A 17,666-nucleotide genomic window follows, 5' to 3' on the forward strand; every position below is an offset into this window, starting at 1 on the left:
CGAGTGTTATTTATATTTGTTACTGTTGCTCCAAGATATTTGAATTTTTTCACCTCTTTGAAGGATAAATCTCCAATTTTTATATTTCCATTTCGTACAATATTCTGGTCACGAGACACAATCATATACTTTGTCTTTTCGGGATTTACTTCCAAACCGATCGCTTTACTTGCTTCAAGTAAAATTTCCGTGTTTTCCCTAATCGTTTGTGTATTTTCTCCTAACATATTCACGTCATCTGCATAGACAAGAACCTGTTCAATTCCAAACCCTGCCTGTTATCCTGAACTTTCCTAATGGCATATTCTAAAGCGAAGTTAAAAAGTAAAGGTGATAGTGCATCTCCCTGCTTTAGCCCGCAGTGAATTGGAAAAGCATCAGATAGAAACTGACCTATACGGACTCTGCTGTATGTTTCACTGAGACACATTTTAATTAATCGAACTAGTTTCTTGGGAATACCAAATTCAATAAGAATGTCATATAATACTTCCCTCTTAACCGAGTCATATGCCTTTTTGAAATCTGTGAATAACTGATGTACTGTACCCTTATACTCCCATTTTTTCTCCATTATCTGTCGAATACAAAAAATCTGATCAATAGTCGATCTATTACGCCGAAAACTGCACTGATGATCCCCAATAATTTCATCTACATACGGAGTTAATCTTCTCAAAAGAATATTGGACAAAATTTTGTACGACGTCAACAAAAGTGATATTCCTCGAAAGTTACCACAGTTGGTTTTGTCCCCCTTTTTAAAAATAGGTACAATTATGGACTCCTTCCATTGTTCTGGTACAATTTCCTTTTCCCAAATAGCAAGTACAAGTTTATAAATTTCGCTATATAATGCACTTCCACCCTCTTGTATTAATTCTGCTGGAATTTGATCGACACCTGGAGACTTGTGCTTTTTCAGATTTTCTATCGCAATTTCGACTTCTGAAAGCGTGGGTTCGGGTATAAATGGCTCAGCAGTTTGTATTTGAATTTCGTCCCGATCATTTCTATTTGGCCTATGAACATTTAGTAGTTGCGCAAAATAGTTTTTCCATCTGTTTAGGATTGCATGAGAGTCTGCAAGCAAGTCACCATTCTCATCCTTGATCACGTTTACCCTTGGCTGATATCCGTTCTTAAATTCCTTTATACCCCTATATAAATCTCGAATGTTTTTATTCTTACTATTTGTTTCTACCTCATTCAGTTTTTCCTTCAAGTAACCTCTGATATAATAATAATAATAATAATAATAATAATAATACTATACAGCTACTTAATTTAACCTAACCTAACCTCTCAACTTAGATAATTACAATTAAAATCTCAGTCCAATCTTTTCAACCTTTCCTTAAATGTATTGATTTTGAGAGGACCACCCTGAAAGACTGCCACAGATAAGCTGTCCCAGTCTACTACTGTGCGGTTAACAAAGGAAAATTTTGCCATGTCTGTTCTTTGTTTTCTCCATTTAAACTTCATAATATGATCAGCTCTGCCCAAGTATGATGGTGTCACTAATTTAGTATTGATGTCGGTCCTTGTTTTGTGTCCATTTGTGCCTTAAACAATGCTCTCAATCTGATTTTTCATCACCTTGATTTGAGAAATTCCCACCCTAAGTCTTTTATTATCTCTTTGCCATGTCCCTCCCCATTTTGACATATTTTGCTGCCCTGTGTTGGATCTTTTCTATTGAATAGATTTGGTTTTGTTCATATCGTCTTCATAAACTTTAGAATCCCACCCTCCTTTGCAGATAAGTGAAGAACAATCTTCTGACAATTATAGTAAAGTGAAAAAAGATGAATTGGTGAGGGTGAATGAAAATACTTTTTCCCAGCTAAATTTCGTATCTTGCCCATTGTGAGGTGTTCCTCTCAAAATCGTTACATTTAAGAAAAAGTTGAAAAGATTAAGCTGAAATTGTGTGCAGTATGATTATCTGAGTTGTGACATGTAATTAATTAAGGTGACTTGCAATTACTTAAGGTGACAATAGTTGGGTTTAATAGAAATAGGTTTACTTGTAAGTTAGGTTTACTTTTGCTTATAGTAGACGTTATTTATAGCATAATCTGGGTTTATGGCATTTATTTATTTATAGTTAGAATCAATTTGTTTTATTTTATCTATGTTATTTTATTGCTGTAATTATTGTAATTTAATTGCTGTAATTATTGTAGTAATTTTTATTGTAAGAGTTACTGTATTACTGCCACTACCTCTGATTGAGGTTCTCGCTGATAAAGAGGCAGAGCACATGATCAGACATACAACGAAACAAAACTAATTTTATTACCTCAACTATCCTTCTCTTATGAACCAGATCACTCGTCCTCTGATCATGTGCACTGCCTCCTTTCTTATAAAGTATCTGTGCGACAAAACTTTTTTCTAAGACTGTACATCTATTATCAGGCAGTATAGTGTTTATAAATGATCTTGCCCCCCTTATAAAAGATGTAGGTCATCCCATATTATTTGCAGATGACACAAGTATAGTAATTACAGCCAATAACTCCAACACATTCCAATCTTCAACAGAGGAAATTCTCTTCAAAATATGTGACTGGTTCTCAGTCAATAAATTAGTATTAAATTGTAACAAAACTAACATAATTCAATTTAAATCCTGTCCAAATTCAACGTCGCAAATTTCTAGCGTAATAATTAACAATAGATCCCTATTAGAAACAACAACAACCAAATTTCTTGGCTTAAAAATCGATAATGTGTTAAATTGGAAAAATCATATTAAAGAAATTACCCCCAAACTAAATTCAGCTTGTTTTGCTATTAGATCTATGCAAAAGATAGTAAATATCAATACCTTAAAAACAATATACTTTGCATACTTCCACTCGGTAATGAGTTTTGGAATAATATTTTGGGGAAATTCCACAGATAGTAACAATATATTTCTATTACAAAAAAGAGTAATTAGAATAATAGTAGGTGCCAAATCTAGGGAATCGTGTAGGACTATTTTAAAAAAACTACAAATAATGCCCATGGCTTGTCAGTATATCTTTTCATTAATAGTCTTCCTCATATGTAATCGTGAAAACTTTGTAACTAATTCAACAGTTCATAGCATAAATACACGTCAAAAAAATGACTTTCATACGCAATCGGTAAGTCTATCGTGCTATCAAAAAGGAGTGCGTTATATGGCAGTAAAAATTTTTAATAGCCTCCTTATGGATATAAAAAATGAAACTCAAAGCATAAAATTATTTAGGGTCAAATTGAAGAAGTACCTAATTTCTCACGCCTTCTATTCTGTAGGTGAATTCATGACATTCAATAACACTTCATGAAATTGATACTAAAACTATGTGTTGTACTAGTAGACAATATTGTAAATCTGTCTGTATATATTTCATCTAGACTGTGACTATAAATTAAGATTTTATAATAGTATTAAGTTTTTTGACTTGTTCCATATTCTAGCTGTAAGTATGTATGAATACCATGGAATGTTAATAAATACAATACAATCTCACTTGATAATATGTGTGGCTGTATGCAGTCAGTTAAACAAATATAACATCTTTTTCAGATAGAATGCAGCCGAACTATCCCGATATGCGACAGCATCGTACATCAGGTTTTTTTTTCTTCAACAAACCCACAGTAGGCAGGGATCCGAAATAAGACTTGATGGTAGCATAATTTGCTTTTGATGTGTGATTTACCGTGCAAATTTTGCATAATTTTAATTTAAATGGCACCATTTCTCTATTGCATTGTAGTAGGTACATGGAAATTACTATTACCTCATCTTATATGTGCATTTTCTTGTTGAAAGTTTTATAAGCTGGATAGAAAATAATACTCAAATCATAAAAATGCATTTTATATTCAATGGCAAACAAATAATATATTGTTACCCTCTAAAAACATTCAGAAATGCACAACAACTGCAAAATACCAGTAAAAATGCAGTTTCTTATGAAATTTGCAAGAAAATGCAAAATAATACAGTCAGCTTAACAAATGGGTTTTAGTTCACTGAATTTTGTATGAAATGTGTAATATTAAATCGAGCAACATTTCTATCCAGAGGAAAAAAAGATGCAGTATCATAAAAATTCTAGTCATTATTATTATTATTATTATTATTATTATTATTATTATTATTATTAATATTATTATTATTATTATTACTACTACTACTATCATTATTGTTACTAATACTGGGGTATTATTATTATTATTATTATTATTATTATTATTATTATTATTATTATTATTATTAAAGTCGTTTTTTTCCTAATAATTGCAGCACCAGTAAATGTGTTGGCGTACGTCGCAATACCCGTGATCTTGATCATTTGCCTGAATACTGTATACTTCATATGGACTGGTTGCAGACTATGTGGTGGCACAGATCAGAGTCAGTCATCTGACGAAATTCGCAGTCTGAAGTACAAGTAAGTCCCATGTTTCGTGACTTAAAGAAGTTAACTTTATTCTTCATTGTTGGATACACTCTTTTAACACTTGTATAATCACTGATTAACTTTATTGTATGTGAACTGTGGTGATGGTTATTTCTCAACACATACAAATTATCATCGTGTTAGGCCTCTTTAAATTGTTGATTGATTTGAAACATTGAAAACAAGGCTTGCGATTATGTGTTGATTTCCTTGAATTCTACATTTAATGTTCTTGCGTTGGAATATAAGAATGCTTGTTCATTGTCTTCATTTAGTAACTTTGGATCAAAACATATTATACAAGAACAGCCAGCCTGGGTAGCGCAGTCGATATAGCACTGATAGTTAAATGCGACAGGTTCATGTCAGTAGATTTACTGGCATGTAAAAGAACTCCTTCAGGACAAAATTCTGGCACACTGGCTATGCTGATATAACCTCGGCAGTTGCGAGCATCGTTAAATAAACCATAATTAAAAATTATAAAAGAAGATAACCATTTTTCTCTTCTGCTATAACTGTATCAGAGACCTGCACAGTGGGCCCAGCCATGGGCTGCTTCAGCACTGCACCGCACTGGGCTACACAGCAGTGTCGCACGGAACTAGCCTGTAACGTCACATTGCATCACTGACAGGTCACGGCAGGCTTCTTGTGGAGCAGTTTAGTGCGGTGGAGTCGTTTGTGTCAAAGCATCGAGCCCAAGTTTCCGCTTCTATCAGTTACTTATCAATTGAGTTTGCAGGAATTTGTGCTTGTGTGTGCGGTTCGATCAACAATCAGCTACTGTTTGAAACGTTTTCGTTTTTGTTTTCTGTTTTTTAAGATGAGTCCAAATAATGATACATCGCAACGAAATTACAGTCTCTGTGAGGCTACTATTACACTATCAAAGTTCTTTGACAAAGAATATTATGATAAAATATTTTATCAAAGATCTTTGATAAAAGATAGGATTTGGGGTATATTAAACTAGGCCTACATAAAATTTTTTAAAATCTTTTATAAAAGATTTTAACAAACATAACCTAAAATTAGGAACAAATCTCTCCTAAGACTTGTTCCACAACAATGAACACGTGTTCGATGGATTTGTTGAAACTGATATTTACGTCTCAAATTTATGGTTTGTTTATACTAATATTTACGCGTTAAGTTTATAACACCATGAATGAAGAACAGTATTATGCCTGTTTAGCTGCAATTAGTTCAATTATTGCAATATGCATGTTACTGAAAAAGAAATGCCTTTGGGTTAAACTCCTGATCAGTGGCGGCTGCTCCCTACGTGCTAACGTGCTGTAGCATGCCATAAAATTATCGTCGAAATAATATTGTTAAAAAAACGCACATAATACAAATTCTACTTATAATAGTTCACTATTTTCGATAATTTGGTGCTATAAACTCAATGGAATCCATCTTTACTCTACGTGCTAATTCCCAATTTAGCCCGGCTAGCAGTGTCTGCTCATTCGCAGAACAGCACTTCACCTCGCCCCTCCTTGATATTTTGTCCTTCTTTTTCACACAACACCGTGCTCACTATTGTGCAGTGCGGTACGCTCTTCTTCACTTGTTTTGGTGAAACTTTTTCTCTTCCCTTCTATATTCTTTGGTTCGCAGCAGTCGACAGAACAGAGCTGCCTTGACACCGCTAAAGAAATAACTTTGAAATAAAGAAAATACGTTTTATATAATTATGTAGCTTATTTTTGCTTTTTGTGTTTTTCATAAATATAATCATATTGAAATCCATTTTTGAACGTTTGTGTAAACAGGTTTACTTTTATATAATCTCAGCAGAAGTTTTGAGTTTATTATCTACGTGTTACGGGGTCTATGTTGGCATACCTTTTCGCGGGAGTCTGTTAAAATAGGGATTATTTTCCACTTTCAAAACAGTGTGTGCAGGTTTATGGGATTCATTGTAGTTATATCATGATGAACTCCATTGATTCATTACTCATAACTGCTTTCTCCAAGCAGCCATAGAAAATTAAATTAGAATTAAAAATCTAGGGCGGCCAACACCAATATTGTGCAGAAAGTAAAGGATGGTAAAAACTATGTGTACTCTAGGAAATGTAACAGAAGAGTTTATGACAACATTAACTGGATATGTGGATGCGAAATACGAAATGCTCTGTTCTGCTTCCCTTGCCTCCTAGTAGCGGTGATTCGTGTCAAAGATCTTGGTCTCTGAATGACTATATAAAGAAACATTCACACAGCAAGAAACATAAACTCGTTTGATCTTTGTACGATTGGCACCTCAAATATTGCAGCGCAGCTAATAGAGCTTATCAAGAATCAGCACAGAAATATAATGAGAAAGTCGAAAAAATCGATATATTTTATCGAAAATAATTGATTGTATTCAATTTTGTGGGAAATTTGAACTAGCGCTACGTGGCCACGATGAGACGGAAATGTCAGATAATCTCGGTGTGTTCATAGGTCTTACTAATCTGATAAGCAGCGTGGACAATGTAGTGAGAGAATACATTGAAAATAGCAATGTGTTTAAAGGCAGTTCTAAGTCGATTCAAAATGTTGACGGATGGATTTCACTTTAAAAAATTAGGAGAGTCTAAAACTATTTTTAGCACGCTATTGTTTTCAGGTACGAGCCGCCACTGCTCCTGATCACAATACAAATATGTGGTCATGGGTTCAACCATGGATTGCAAGAAGTGATAAGATAAATATACATCAGAAATTATTGAAAGAGCTACATTGAGAAGACTTGAAAAGTTATGCAAATTATTATAAAATATTACTTACTTAATTGCAAATGGCTTTTAATGAACCCGCAGGTTCATTGCCGCCCTCACATAAGCCCACCATCGGTTCCTATCCTATGCAAGATTAATCCAGTCTCTATCATCATATCCTACCTCCCTCAAATCCATTTTTGTATTATCCTCTCATCTACATCTCGGCCTCCCCAAAGGTCTTTTTCCCTCTGGCGTCCCAACTAACACTCTATATGCATTTCTGGATTCGTCCATATAATATTAATATTATATTATAAAAATTATTTATTTACAACATTTCATTTCCTTCATATTCTAATATCAGAATTTTTGTGGTAGCAACAGTCCATTTATATTTGCATTCCACTATATTTGTTTCAAGATATAGAAATCTTTTATCAAAGATAACAAGCTGCACTTACATTTTATAAAAGATCTTTTATCAAAGAAACTTTTATAAAAGAAAACCCATTACACTGTCATATATTGTATAATATATATTTTATAAAAAGATATTTGCCAAAGAACTTTGATAGTGTAATAGCAGCCCAGAAAACCTTCATCACAGACACCAGCTGTGAAAGCATACATTCTAAAATACAATCTCTCTAGAGAAAAAGTAGTGAAGGAGAAATTCGCTGCTAGAGAGTTTAAAACAATAGAGTCAGATGGAAATTAAAAAAATACAATAGGGACAGTTTTTAAATCTGTGTTCGACAGCAGTGGAAAATAATTTAATTTTGTAATGTGTCCTGTATGCTCATGCCGCACGCCAAGCGAAAGCACAACCAATATGGGCAAGCAGGAAAGCACTAGAATGCAATCAACTGGTGGGATGACGTCACTGCAGTGCTGAGCAGTGCGGTGGACTACGATGGGCTGTGAAGCCCAGTGCGATGGGCTAGGAAGTGGCCGACCAATTATAAACAAGTGATTTTTTTCTACTTTTGTCTAATTTTTACCTGGTTCTGGCCCACTGTGCAGTGTAATCAAATTTGGTACACATAATAATGCTTGGTTTTTCGTACAATATTAGATCAAATAGAACTGATCTCAAAGAACCTATGATACAAAGTTTCTTGGTTGGAGCTGGATCATCACTTGAACTGGAAAACACACATAGAATATATTACTCCTAAATTGAGCTCTGCCTGTTCTACATTAAGATCCTTATGTTTTATTGGCGTTATAAACGCCCTTAAAGTGTCATACTTTGCATACTTTCATTTCACAATAAAATATGGATTAATATTCCAGGGAAACTCTTGAAAGCAAAACATATTTTTTGTTTCACAAAAGGAAGCTCTAAGAATAATAACAGTTGTGCATGAAAGGATATGAAGTAAATAATTTCACATTAAAAACTAAGATACATTTAGTACTAATCAGAATGTTCAGAGTGTATTGATTAGGTATGCAGTAATAGTACATTCTGTTATGATCTAAATTGGTGTCAAATATTTCAGGGACGTGTTCCTAACATCAAAACAATTAAAAAAGTTAATACGAACATGGGTCTGAAAACCATTCGTTAGGGAGTTATTAAAGGATTTGTCCCTTCATTGACCGCTGATTTTTTTATTGTTTTTTGTTTGTTTGTATTTTGTAGAGCAAAGAAATCAGAAGAAAATGTATTATGTGATTGAACAGAACGAAATGATTTGCATCATTTAATTGATGATGTGCTTCTGGATGTCATCCAACGAATGTGTTTTAACACAATGCTGCTCCAGCTCATTTCAGTCTGATAGTTCGTAATTTTTTTAATGAAGAATTTCTCCAAAGATGTATTGGCTGAAGGGGATTCATTGCATGGCCTGCTCGATCGCCTGATTTGAATCCAATGGATTTCTTCGTCTGGGGACATTTAAAGTCCCTGTTTTATGCGACTCCTGTACTTAATGTTGATATTCTGAGAGCGTATCCAAATGGATTTCACGAAATACGAAACATTCCAGGAATTTTCAACAGAGTACACCAGAGCATGTAACGCAGGTTTAGGGGATACATCGAATCAGGAGGAAGCCACTTCGAGCAATTTTTGTAACATTAAATTTTGTCTCGTAACTCTGAAATAAATTATTTTGAGACCAATGTTTATATGAACTTTTTGTAATGTTTTGGTGTTAGGAACATGTCCCCGAAATATTTGACACCAATTTAGATACACCTTGTATTGCTTATGCTCATTTGAATTGTGTTCAAATAGGTAAAATGAACCAACTATACAATAAAAGCAATGCAAAAAATGGGGTAATGAGCCAAATGGTTCATGTTGCACTGTTACAAAAGTTGTTCCTCCTGAGATTCAAGAGCCTCCACAAAAACAAATAAAAAATTAACTTATAGGAGTACATCCATTATCAACACACGTTTTAAATAATATAAGACAGTACAACACCTTACTCCATATGGCATCGTTTGATGCAAAAGAAATACATGAAGTCAATTTTATGCCAACATTTAAAGTTCAAGTATAGGCTTATTATTTAATTGGAAGTCTTCTTCCAGCTGAGAGTAACAACCTTCAGTTCTTACAAGTATATTTTATTTGAGATGCTGACTAATTTATTGTCGGTTAGGTCTAATATAGTACCAAGCTTAAAGTAAAATTGACTGAACAAGTCCAGAAAGTATTGCTTGATAATAACAGTTACATTCATAGATTTAAATATAACTTTGAAATTAATTCAGGAGCAAACGACTTACAACTTATAATAAGCTATATTGTTAACGAAGTAATAACAAAACTGTATTTTAAAATGTAATAGATTTAAGTCAATAATATTTATTTCTAAGAAGTGGAGTAAAGTGCACGGGTCTGGCAAGTTAAATAATAAATTAGAACAAGCTGGAATAAGTCTCTTTTAATGAGTGATATGTGTTCCATTTGCTACAGTAGCTGTTTGTACCCTTGTGGCAAGGAGTGCACCAATTTTCTGTTGTGTCAAAAGAAAATTGTTACATAAGGACATTATGAAAGTCTGTCTTTCTTGATTTGCAATGTTTCTTGATTTCTTTGACCAATAAATGCGACAAATTCGCGTTGGATTGAGATCATGTCATTGAGGTGGGGTTTTAAATCCTCAAGGGATGTTGTACAACTACACCTTTGCTATCTGAACAGTATGTTTAGGATGGTTGTGTTGCTGCAAATAATAATTCTATTGACACTCAGTTTTTCTGTTGTTCTGGAAGACCAGTTATGGTACAACTCTTGTTTCTTATTAAACTGTCATTTGCTTCTGCATTGGACTGGCACCATACTTCAATCCTTTTGGTATTAAATTTGCCTCTCTGTCTCATTATAGGTTCGTTCCAACAAGCGGTTCATGGATCAGTTCGTGTACGGTTCCTGTATCATCTTATGCGCATGCGCTAGTTGAGCATCTGCTATGGGATTGAAACTGGACTGGACGCTGTTGGAACGCTTTCGCGGATCGTTATGTACTGAATCCAGAGATGCTATAACTGTGATCATCTTTGCTAAGAACGGGATACTTAATTATTATCATTTCGCAGCTAATTCTAATTGCAGAAAATAGAATTTCGATCATTTTCTATAAAAATATGACAAAAAATATGCAAGGTAAGAATTCCGATAATTCAACGTCGTGTATTGGGGGACTCTCATCTAAAAATAGTTATTTTTTTAATTATTAATGTATGTACGTTATTTATTATATTTTTAATCAAAGCTGCATGTTGAAATTGTAATTAACTATTTCAATACCCAAATAATTTCCATTCCCTTTCTTTTTGGCGAAACTTTAAATTAAATCTCTAGTTTTATTATTCGTCTGCACTGTCACTTTTCATCTTTAACCTCAATGATGTGAACAGTCGATCTTGTCTTTCTTCAGTATCCAGGAGACGTTGGTGAGCTTATGCGCATGCGCGTCTTGCGTACTCTTCCGTACATGCCTCAATCCACGGACTATTTTGACCGTTCCGAACCCGTGTCAAAAGCTTGTTGGAACGCCCGACTGCAGTACATGTTTCCGGTTCAGAACTGGTTCGGATTGTGTTGGAACGCTTTTTCTGTACTGCGCATGCTCACGATGGTTACGGACGGTTCCTGACTGTTGTTGAAACGAACCTTATATGGTTCTTTTCAATATTGAACTTGGCTCTGATTGAATGGACGGTGTGACTTTTGGTGTTCCAAATAACTACTTTAGTACGATTCTTGGCATCTCTCAGTGCAGTCCCTACCCGGAGATCCGATTGAGGGACTATTTTACCTCCGGAGAATTTTACACTGAGGGACTCCATGAATCATAAGCAGTGAAAAATATAGTGGGACTGCATTGGTGTTAATGCAGCTCATGTGGGTACCTCTTTGTTACTTGTTAGCTTAAACAACAAGTTTAAGCCCCCTCACCACGACAAGGTGAGTACCCACGAGAGGGTACACCAATCAAAATACCCCTCATTTCTCGTGAAAAACAACAACTGGATAGACTATAGTGGACTTTATGTTGTCGGCAAACAGCTGGATACATTAAGAAGATTGAAGATTAAACTGTCATCATCATCGTCATCATCATCATTATCGTTATCATCATCACCATCACCATCACCATTGTTGTTCTTTTATTGTTACTGCTATAATCAATATTATATAGCTTACAGTCTATTCACATTGCAGATGCCTTCTGTACCTGAAGCTGTTCCTCCTTATGGGGATGACATGGGTTGTCCGTATAATTTTTGCTGTGATTTCATCAACCAACAAAGTTTATTGGTAAGTGATTAAAAAGTGTATAATAGTAGTACCGGTATTTGACAATAATTCTGAATTGGAAGTTATGTCCCATTTAATTGAGTATACAGCTACTCCAAATTTTTGTAAGGTGTCAACACGACCATTGCTCTGACTATTGGTACTAGTATCTTTTAGTTGGAGACAGTTGAGGTGACATAATGTATTTATTTGTTTTCAAGATAATACATGAGCAGAACAAGGTAGACATAGTTACCAGATAAAATTTCTGGGACCAAGAACATCTTAGGCTAAAGACTAGGGAAAAATAAGACATTCTTCCGATATAACTTTAAAAATATGGCCTGTAATGATTTTCATTCCTTTAAATATCTTCAAAGTAAATGAAAATTCAGTTGAAATGAAAGGCAAGTAAGGAAAATACCTTATGGATTCCATATTGATTTAATTTTACTATCACAGCTCAATGTCATGCAGCAAGATAATGCTATTCTAAAATAAGTTCAAATGGCTATAACTTCGGCAAATTATTATTAGATTCTGCAAAAATAAGAACATCAATTTGTTTCTAAAGAAATGAGAGTTTATCATAACAGGAAGAAACAAGAAAAAAAAGTTAAATTGACCACTTGATCGCTTTTTATTGGTAACTTCACCAGTTTCTTCAAATTTGTCAGCTTACGAAATGATTTTTACAGAGCAGGGTCCATTTTTCAATCCATGTAACGTTCGAAACCTTCTCAATGCATTTGGATGTTGTCTATTGCATTCATAACAGCGATGAACGAGGGCATTGTGAACTCGTAAAAGCAAAACCATTGTAAAAATTATTATTTTATTTATGCAAGTGTGATACAGTTGTTGTAGCAACGAAATGCATATTGGAAAAAAAAAATCCTCTAAATCATAATGGTACCAGTATCTCTATGGAACCAAACTGTTAATATGTACAGAAGATATGGCCATTTCAAACTGGGAACTTTAGAATAACCTTATACTTCAAAGTTTGACACCAGAGATCATTGTGAACTTCGGTAATTTATATCTACTGCATTTGAATGACACCAACTTCTCTATCTGTAATAAAATTACAATTTTTATTTTTGTATCGATTATAATTACTTTCGAATGTGTATGAATTAGGTTTTAAAATCCAAAACACTATTAAAACCATACTCTAGCAATTCAGTAAAATCTCCTTGGTCATGCCTGGGTGCACAAAAAATTAGGGAATGTGTTTGGTAACCCTAAAGCTAGATGAACATGGTGGCATTTAAAAACCACTCCAATCATAACTATCATAACTCAGTATCAACAAAATTTGAATTCTTATATATTGGTAGTAAGAATGAATTTTGGGGTCTGTCTAAACTAATTTAAAATATCACCACAGTCTAGTATATACAGTCGCGAAGCTCAATACGTAGTAAATATGCAAACATTAGATAGTTGCTCACCACTAGGATCACTAATATCGCCTCATTACAGGCAATGCAAAATAGAACCATCACAGTCTATTGTTTCTAGCACCCTCAAAACTCAAGCCTCGTGACTGTATATAGTAGACTGTGATATCACCCAAAGGGAGAGAGCAGTTTATGAACACTTCTCAAAAGATGGAAGGATTCTGTACTGTAATAGGTGTTAAACATGTAGACAGGCCTTCTCCTTGACAGGAAGAAGAAAAAAATTTGCATTGTTAATTTACTGCCAGAATTTTTATATCTGTTTGTATAATAATTTTTATGTTTCTTAAAAGCCATACTGTTACATGAATGGTTAGAACATTTGCTTTCTACGTGGAAGACCTCCATTGAAATCTCATTGATCACATGCATAATGTTTTCCTTTTTTCCCTGTCATAGTGTAGAAATTTGAATCATTCTCATCTTTGGCTCAATGTAGTATTGCACCGCAATCATAATTTACAAGTGGTCCACAATTTCAGTTTATTGCTCTTACTGAGTCAGTGATGTTGACAGTATTGTTTGTTTTTTATGTTACTCATTGAAGTACTGTGTAACTCCATTAATGCACTCATCAAGGAACTGTGGCCTTCAAGTGTAATAAGTGGTACAGCGCTATAGACGGGAAATGATTTATGAAATGGGGAACATAATTTAGATACCAGTTTATAAGAAACATATTTTATTATGCATTAGTTATAGTGGTTCTGCACCTTGGCGTCGTGGTGTAAGGCATCCTGTCTAGGACACGCATTACGTAATCCGTGCTGGTTCGAGTCCTCATGGAGGAAGAAATTTTCTCATGAAATTTCAGCCAGTGTATTATGGGACTGGTGTCCACCCAGCATCATGATGCACTTGGGGAGCTATGTTAGGTAGCAAAATCCGGTTACGAAAGCCAGCTATAACGGCTGGAGGGATCATCATACTAACCACATGATACCTCCATTCTGGTTGGATGACCTCTGTTTCGGCATGTGGACATGAGGCCAGCAGGTGTCTGGTTGGTCATGGTCCTTCATGGGCTGTCGTGTCATGGATTATTTATTATTATATTAGTTACAGTGAAAAATGCAAATAAGAGCTCGTTTCATATGAAAAAAATCTTTGATTGTTGTTTGCCGTACGTTTGTACCATCTCTGTGGTTCAAGGAACTACAGATAACTTGCTTGATATATCCTAGGAGCAACACTAATGTATTTTCGAAACACATTTACTGCTCCAAGGGCTTCGTTTGGTTTGGAGACACTTTCCTCTGCAGATTCAATTTCCTCATCACTGTCTTTATCTTGACGGTAGTGGCAGCATGATTCGCCATCATCGCTGATTTCTGATGTCACTAGACCATTGGCAACTGACACAAAACACTCCATGTAACTTTCCCCAATTTTTGCACAGGAGTCCATTCCTCATCATCATCCCTAAAGAAAGGGGGATTAAATTCATACATTGTTATGCCATTTTGCATTGCAAAGTTAATGCACACTCCACAGAATTCAAAATATTATTATATTTCATAGAAATGACAGAAATGTAATGACAGGGAGAATTTTGAGTGTTAAAATTCTTTCATACAAAGAGAAGTACTGGTAAGTGCAACTTCCGACCGTGCCCAACAGAGGCTTTTTTCAAGTAGAAGGTGAAATTTCTTTTCTGCACTCGCGATGCATTGACACTCTGTACAGTCACAGCAGTATATTTTTTCACATGCTTTTAAAACATTACAAGTTTTTTTGCAATTTATACGGAATTTTTTACTCATTTATGATTTGAAAAAAGTGCTACGAGCAGGATTTGGAAGCGTTAGAAGAGGGCAAAATTATGCAGAATTATATGAGAAATGTCCAGGGACCGTATAAAAAGAGCATAATGAACAGGATGGCATTATAAGCAGGAGCGTATTAACGAGATTTTACTGAAGTAACTTTAATACAGTGTGATACAAAAATCACATGACAAATAGGAAAAGTAGATCTGCTTTGAAATGCTGCTCCAAACAACTGACTCCAGTTTGTATATCTTCTGGTTCTACATTTATTATTATTCAAATGACTTTATTGTCAAACGTTTGGCATTAGAAAACAACAACAACATTTATTATATTGAAACAACTACTGGGTGTTATACATAAAAAGAGAACATTTTCAGGAAAAATCTCTCTTGAGCAATACATGTCGTAAGAGCATGTTCTCTGTTTCATATACATTGCGGCTGCATCAATGTTGCTCTGTGGTTCTGAGAATTTACTTTCCATTAAATCTTCCATTGATAATTCAATCTTATTTTGGATGTTGTTGTCCAGTATTTCTTCTGAGTAATGGCATCATACCAGAGTGTTTCATAGTAATTTAAATGAAATAAGGGTGTAACTAACGAATCTATAATGCACGTTTCTGAAGAAAAGAAAATAATTTCGAGGCATATTTCATTAGGCCTATAGTAGAACCATTTGTCTAATCAAGGATGAAGGTTTATTCAGCCATTGGATGTAATAATTTGTTGTTATAGACAGGGGCGGATGCAGGATTTTTTTTCAGGGAGGGATTTCTGGAGATAGTAAAAATGGAGCAATGAGAAATAAGTTTATATACTCATAATTTGTTTCCGAGTCACAAACATTTACAAGTTGGCCTGAGTAGCGTAGTCGGTATAGCCTTCTGTGCTCGAAGTTGCAGGTTCTACCCCATGCTGATGGCATTTAAGTGTGTTTAAATGCGACAGGCCTCATATTGGTCGATTTACTGGCATATAAAAGAAGTCCTGAGGGAAAAAATTCCAGCACACCGGCGACGTTGATATAACCTCGGCAATTGCGAGCGTTGTTAAATAAACCATAATTTTTAAATTTTAATATTTAAAATGAGATTTGCCTAAAGATGTCCCCACCCGGAGATCCAATTGGGGGACAGTTTTAACTCCGGAATATTTATCTTTAGGACTCATACCCATGTATGTTGTGGCTTTCATGTAACTGTTTTCTTAACGGGCACCAGTTTTTACAATGTGGCAGTTACATCACCCGACGTAAACCCCCTTTATGCAAGGGGGACCGCACCTGTCGTTGGTCAACGGGTCCTTCGGACCTAGCCGGGAGGACTAAATAGATGTTATTTAGATCCACCGACCTTTCCCTCATGTGCCGCTGAGGGACGCTGTTGTGCTGTGATAGGCCAGCACATATGTAAATGGCATTTTCTCCATTTTAGATGAAACAGTTATACCACTGTGACTCGGTCCCCAGGGTGTACCACGGGCAGGTTGAGGTTGGGAATTGGGTAGGAGAGGCTATAGGAGACGCATCACTACCCCTTACACAGACACAGAACTGGATCTAGCAATAGAACAATTACAGAACAAAAAATCTCCAGGACCTGACAAGATCCAACCAGAGTTTATTAAACACCTTGGCAGGAAAGGAAAAGAAATCCTACTTAAACTGTATAACACATGTTGGAAAATGACTGTACCATCCGACTGGAAAAAAGCCATTATCATCCCGATTTTAAAGAAAAATAAACCTTCAAACAATATTAATAGCTTCAGACCAATATCTTTAACCAGCGTTATTGCAAAAGTGATGGAAAGAATGGTAGCATCTAATTAACTGGTTCCTAGAATACTACAACCTACTTAATAGTTCACAGACCAGCTTCAGACAGAATCATAGTACAAGTGAAAATTACTTCTACTAAGCCAAGACATCAAGGAAGCTTTCAATAGACAAGAGGACACCTTAGCAGTATTCATTGATTTTCAGTCAGCATATGACTCAGCCTGGAGAAATAAAATTAATTGAGAAGTTGCAATCAATAGATGTGGAAAGTAACATGCTGAAATGGATAACCCAGTTTATTTCACAAAGATTTTGTGCTACAAAATATAATACATATATTTCAAAATATAAACAAACACACCGAGGACTTCCACAAGGTGCTGTTCTGAGCACAACGCTCTTTAATATTTATATAAACCACCTTCCATCAATAATACAAACTTCAGAAACCAAAATTGCTTTATTTGCTGACGACGTAGTCATTTGGACTCCAGGCTCTCCAAAAAAACCTAAATTAATTAAAGACAGAATAGAAACAGCCCTAAACAAAGTACATGAATGGAGCTCCAAAAACCTCATGACTATTAATGTAGAAAAAACAACTTATGAATTATTTACACTAAAATATAAACCAGTGGCTATTAACATAAATTATAATGATAAACCACTCAAAGCAGTTGATGATGCCAAATACTTGGGGATCACTT

The 17,666-nt window shown here is 34.9% G+C and overlaps 1 protein-coding gene across 2 annotated transcripts in view; it reads left to right on the forward strand.

The window, feature by feature from the left end:
- The window catches only part of LOC138694816 (G-protein coupled receptor Mth2-like), a 75,519-nt gene that overhangs the window by 37,738 nt on the left and 20,115 nt on the right, over window positions 1-17,666 (forward strand). For both annotated transcript variants that reach the window (XM_069818912.1, XM_069818911.1), the window contains exons 6-7: window positions 4,298-4,445; window positions 11,865-11,960. In XM_069818912.1, the coding sequence (XP_069675013.1) occupies window positions 4,298-4,445; window positions 11,865-11,960 (244 nt within the window). The remainder of the gene's footprint in view (window positions 1-4,297; window positions 4,446-11,864; window positions 11,961-17,666) is intronic.

The sequence above is a fragment of the Periplaneta americana genome, chromosome 2, assembly GCF_040183065.1.
Source record: "Periplaneta americana isolate PAMFEO1 chromosome 2, P.americana_PAMFEO1_priV1, whole genome shotgun sequence".
In the NCBI taxonomy this organism is placed as follows: Eukaryota; Metazoa; Arthropoda; class Insecta; order Blattodea; family Blattidae; genus Periplaneta; species Periplaneta americana.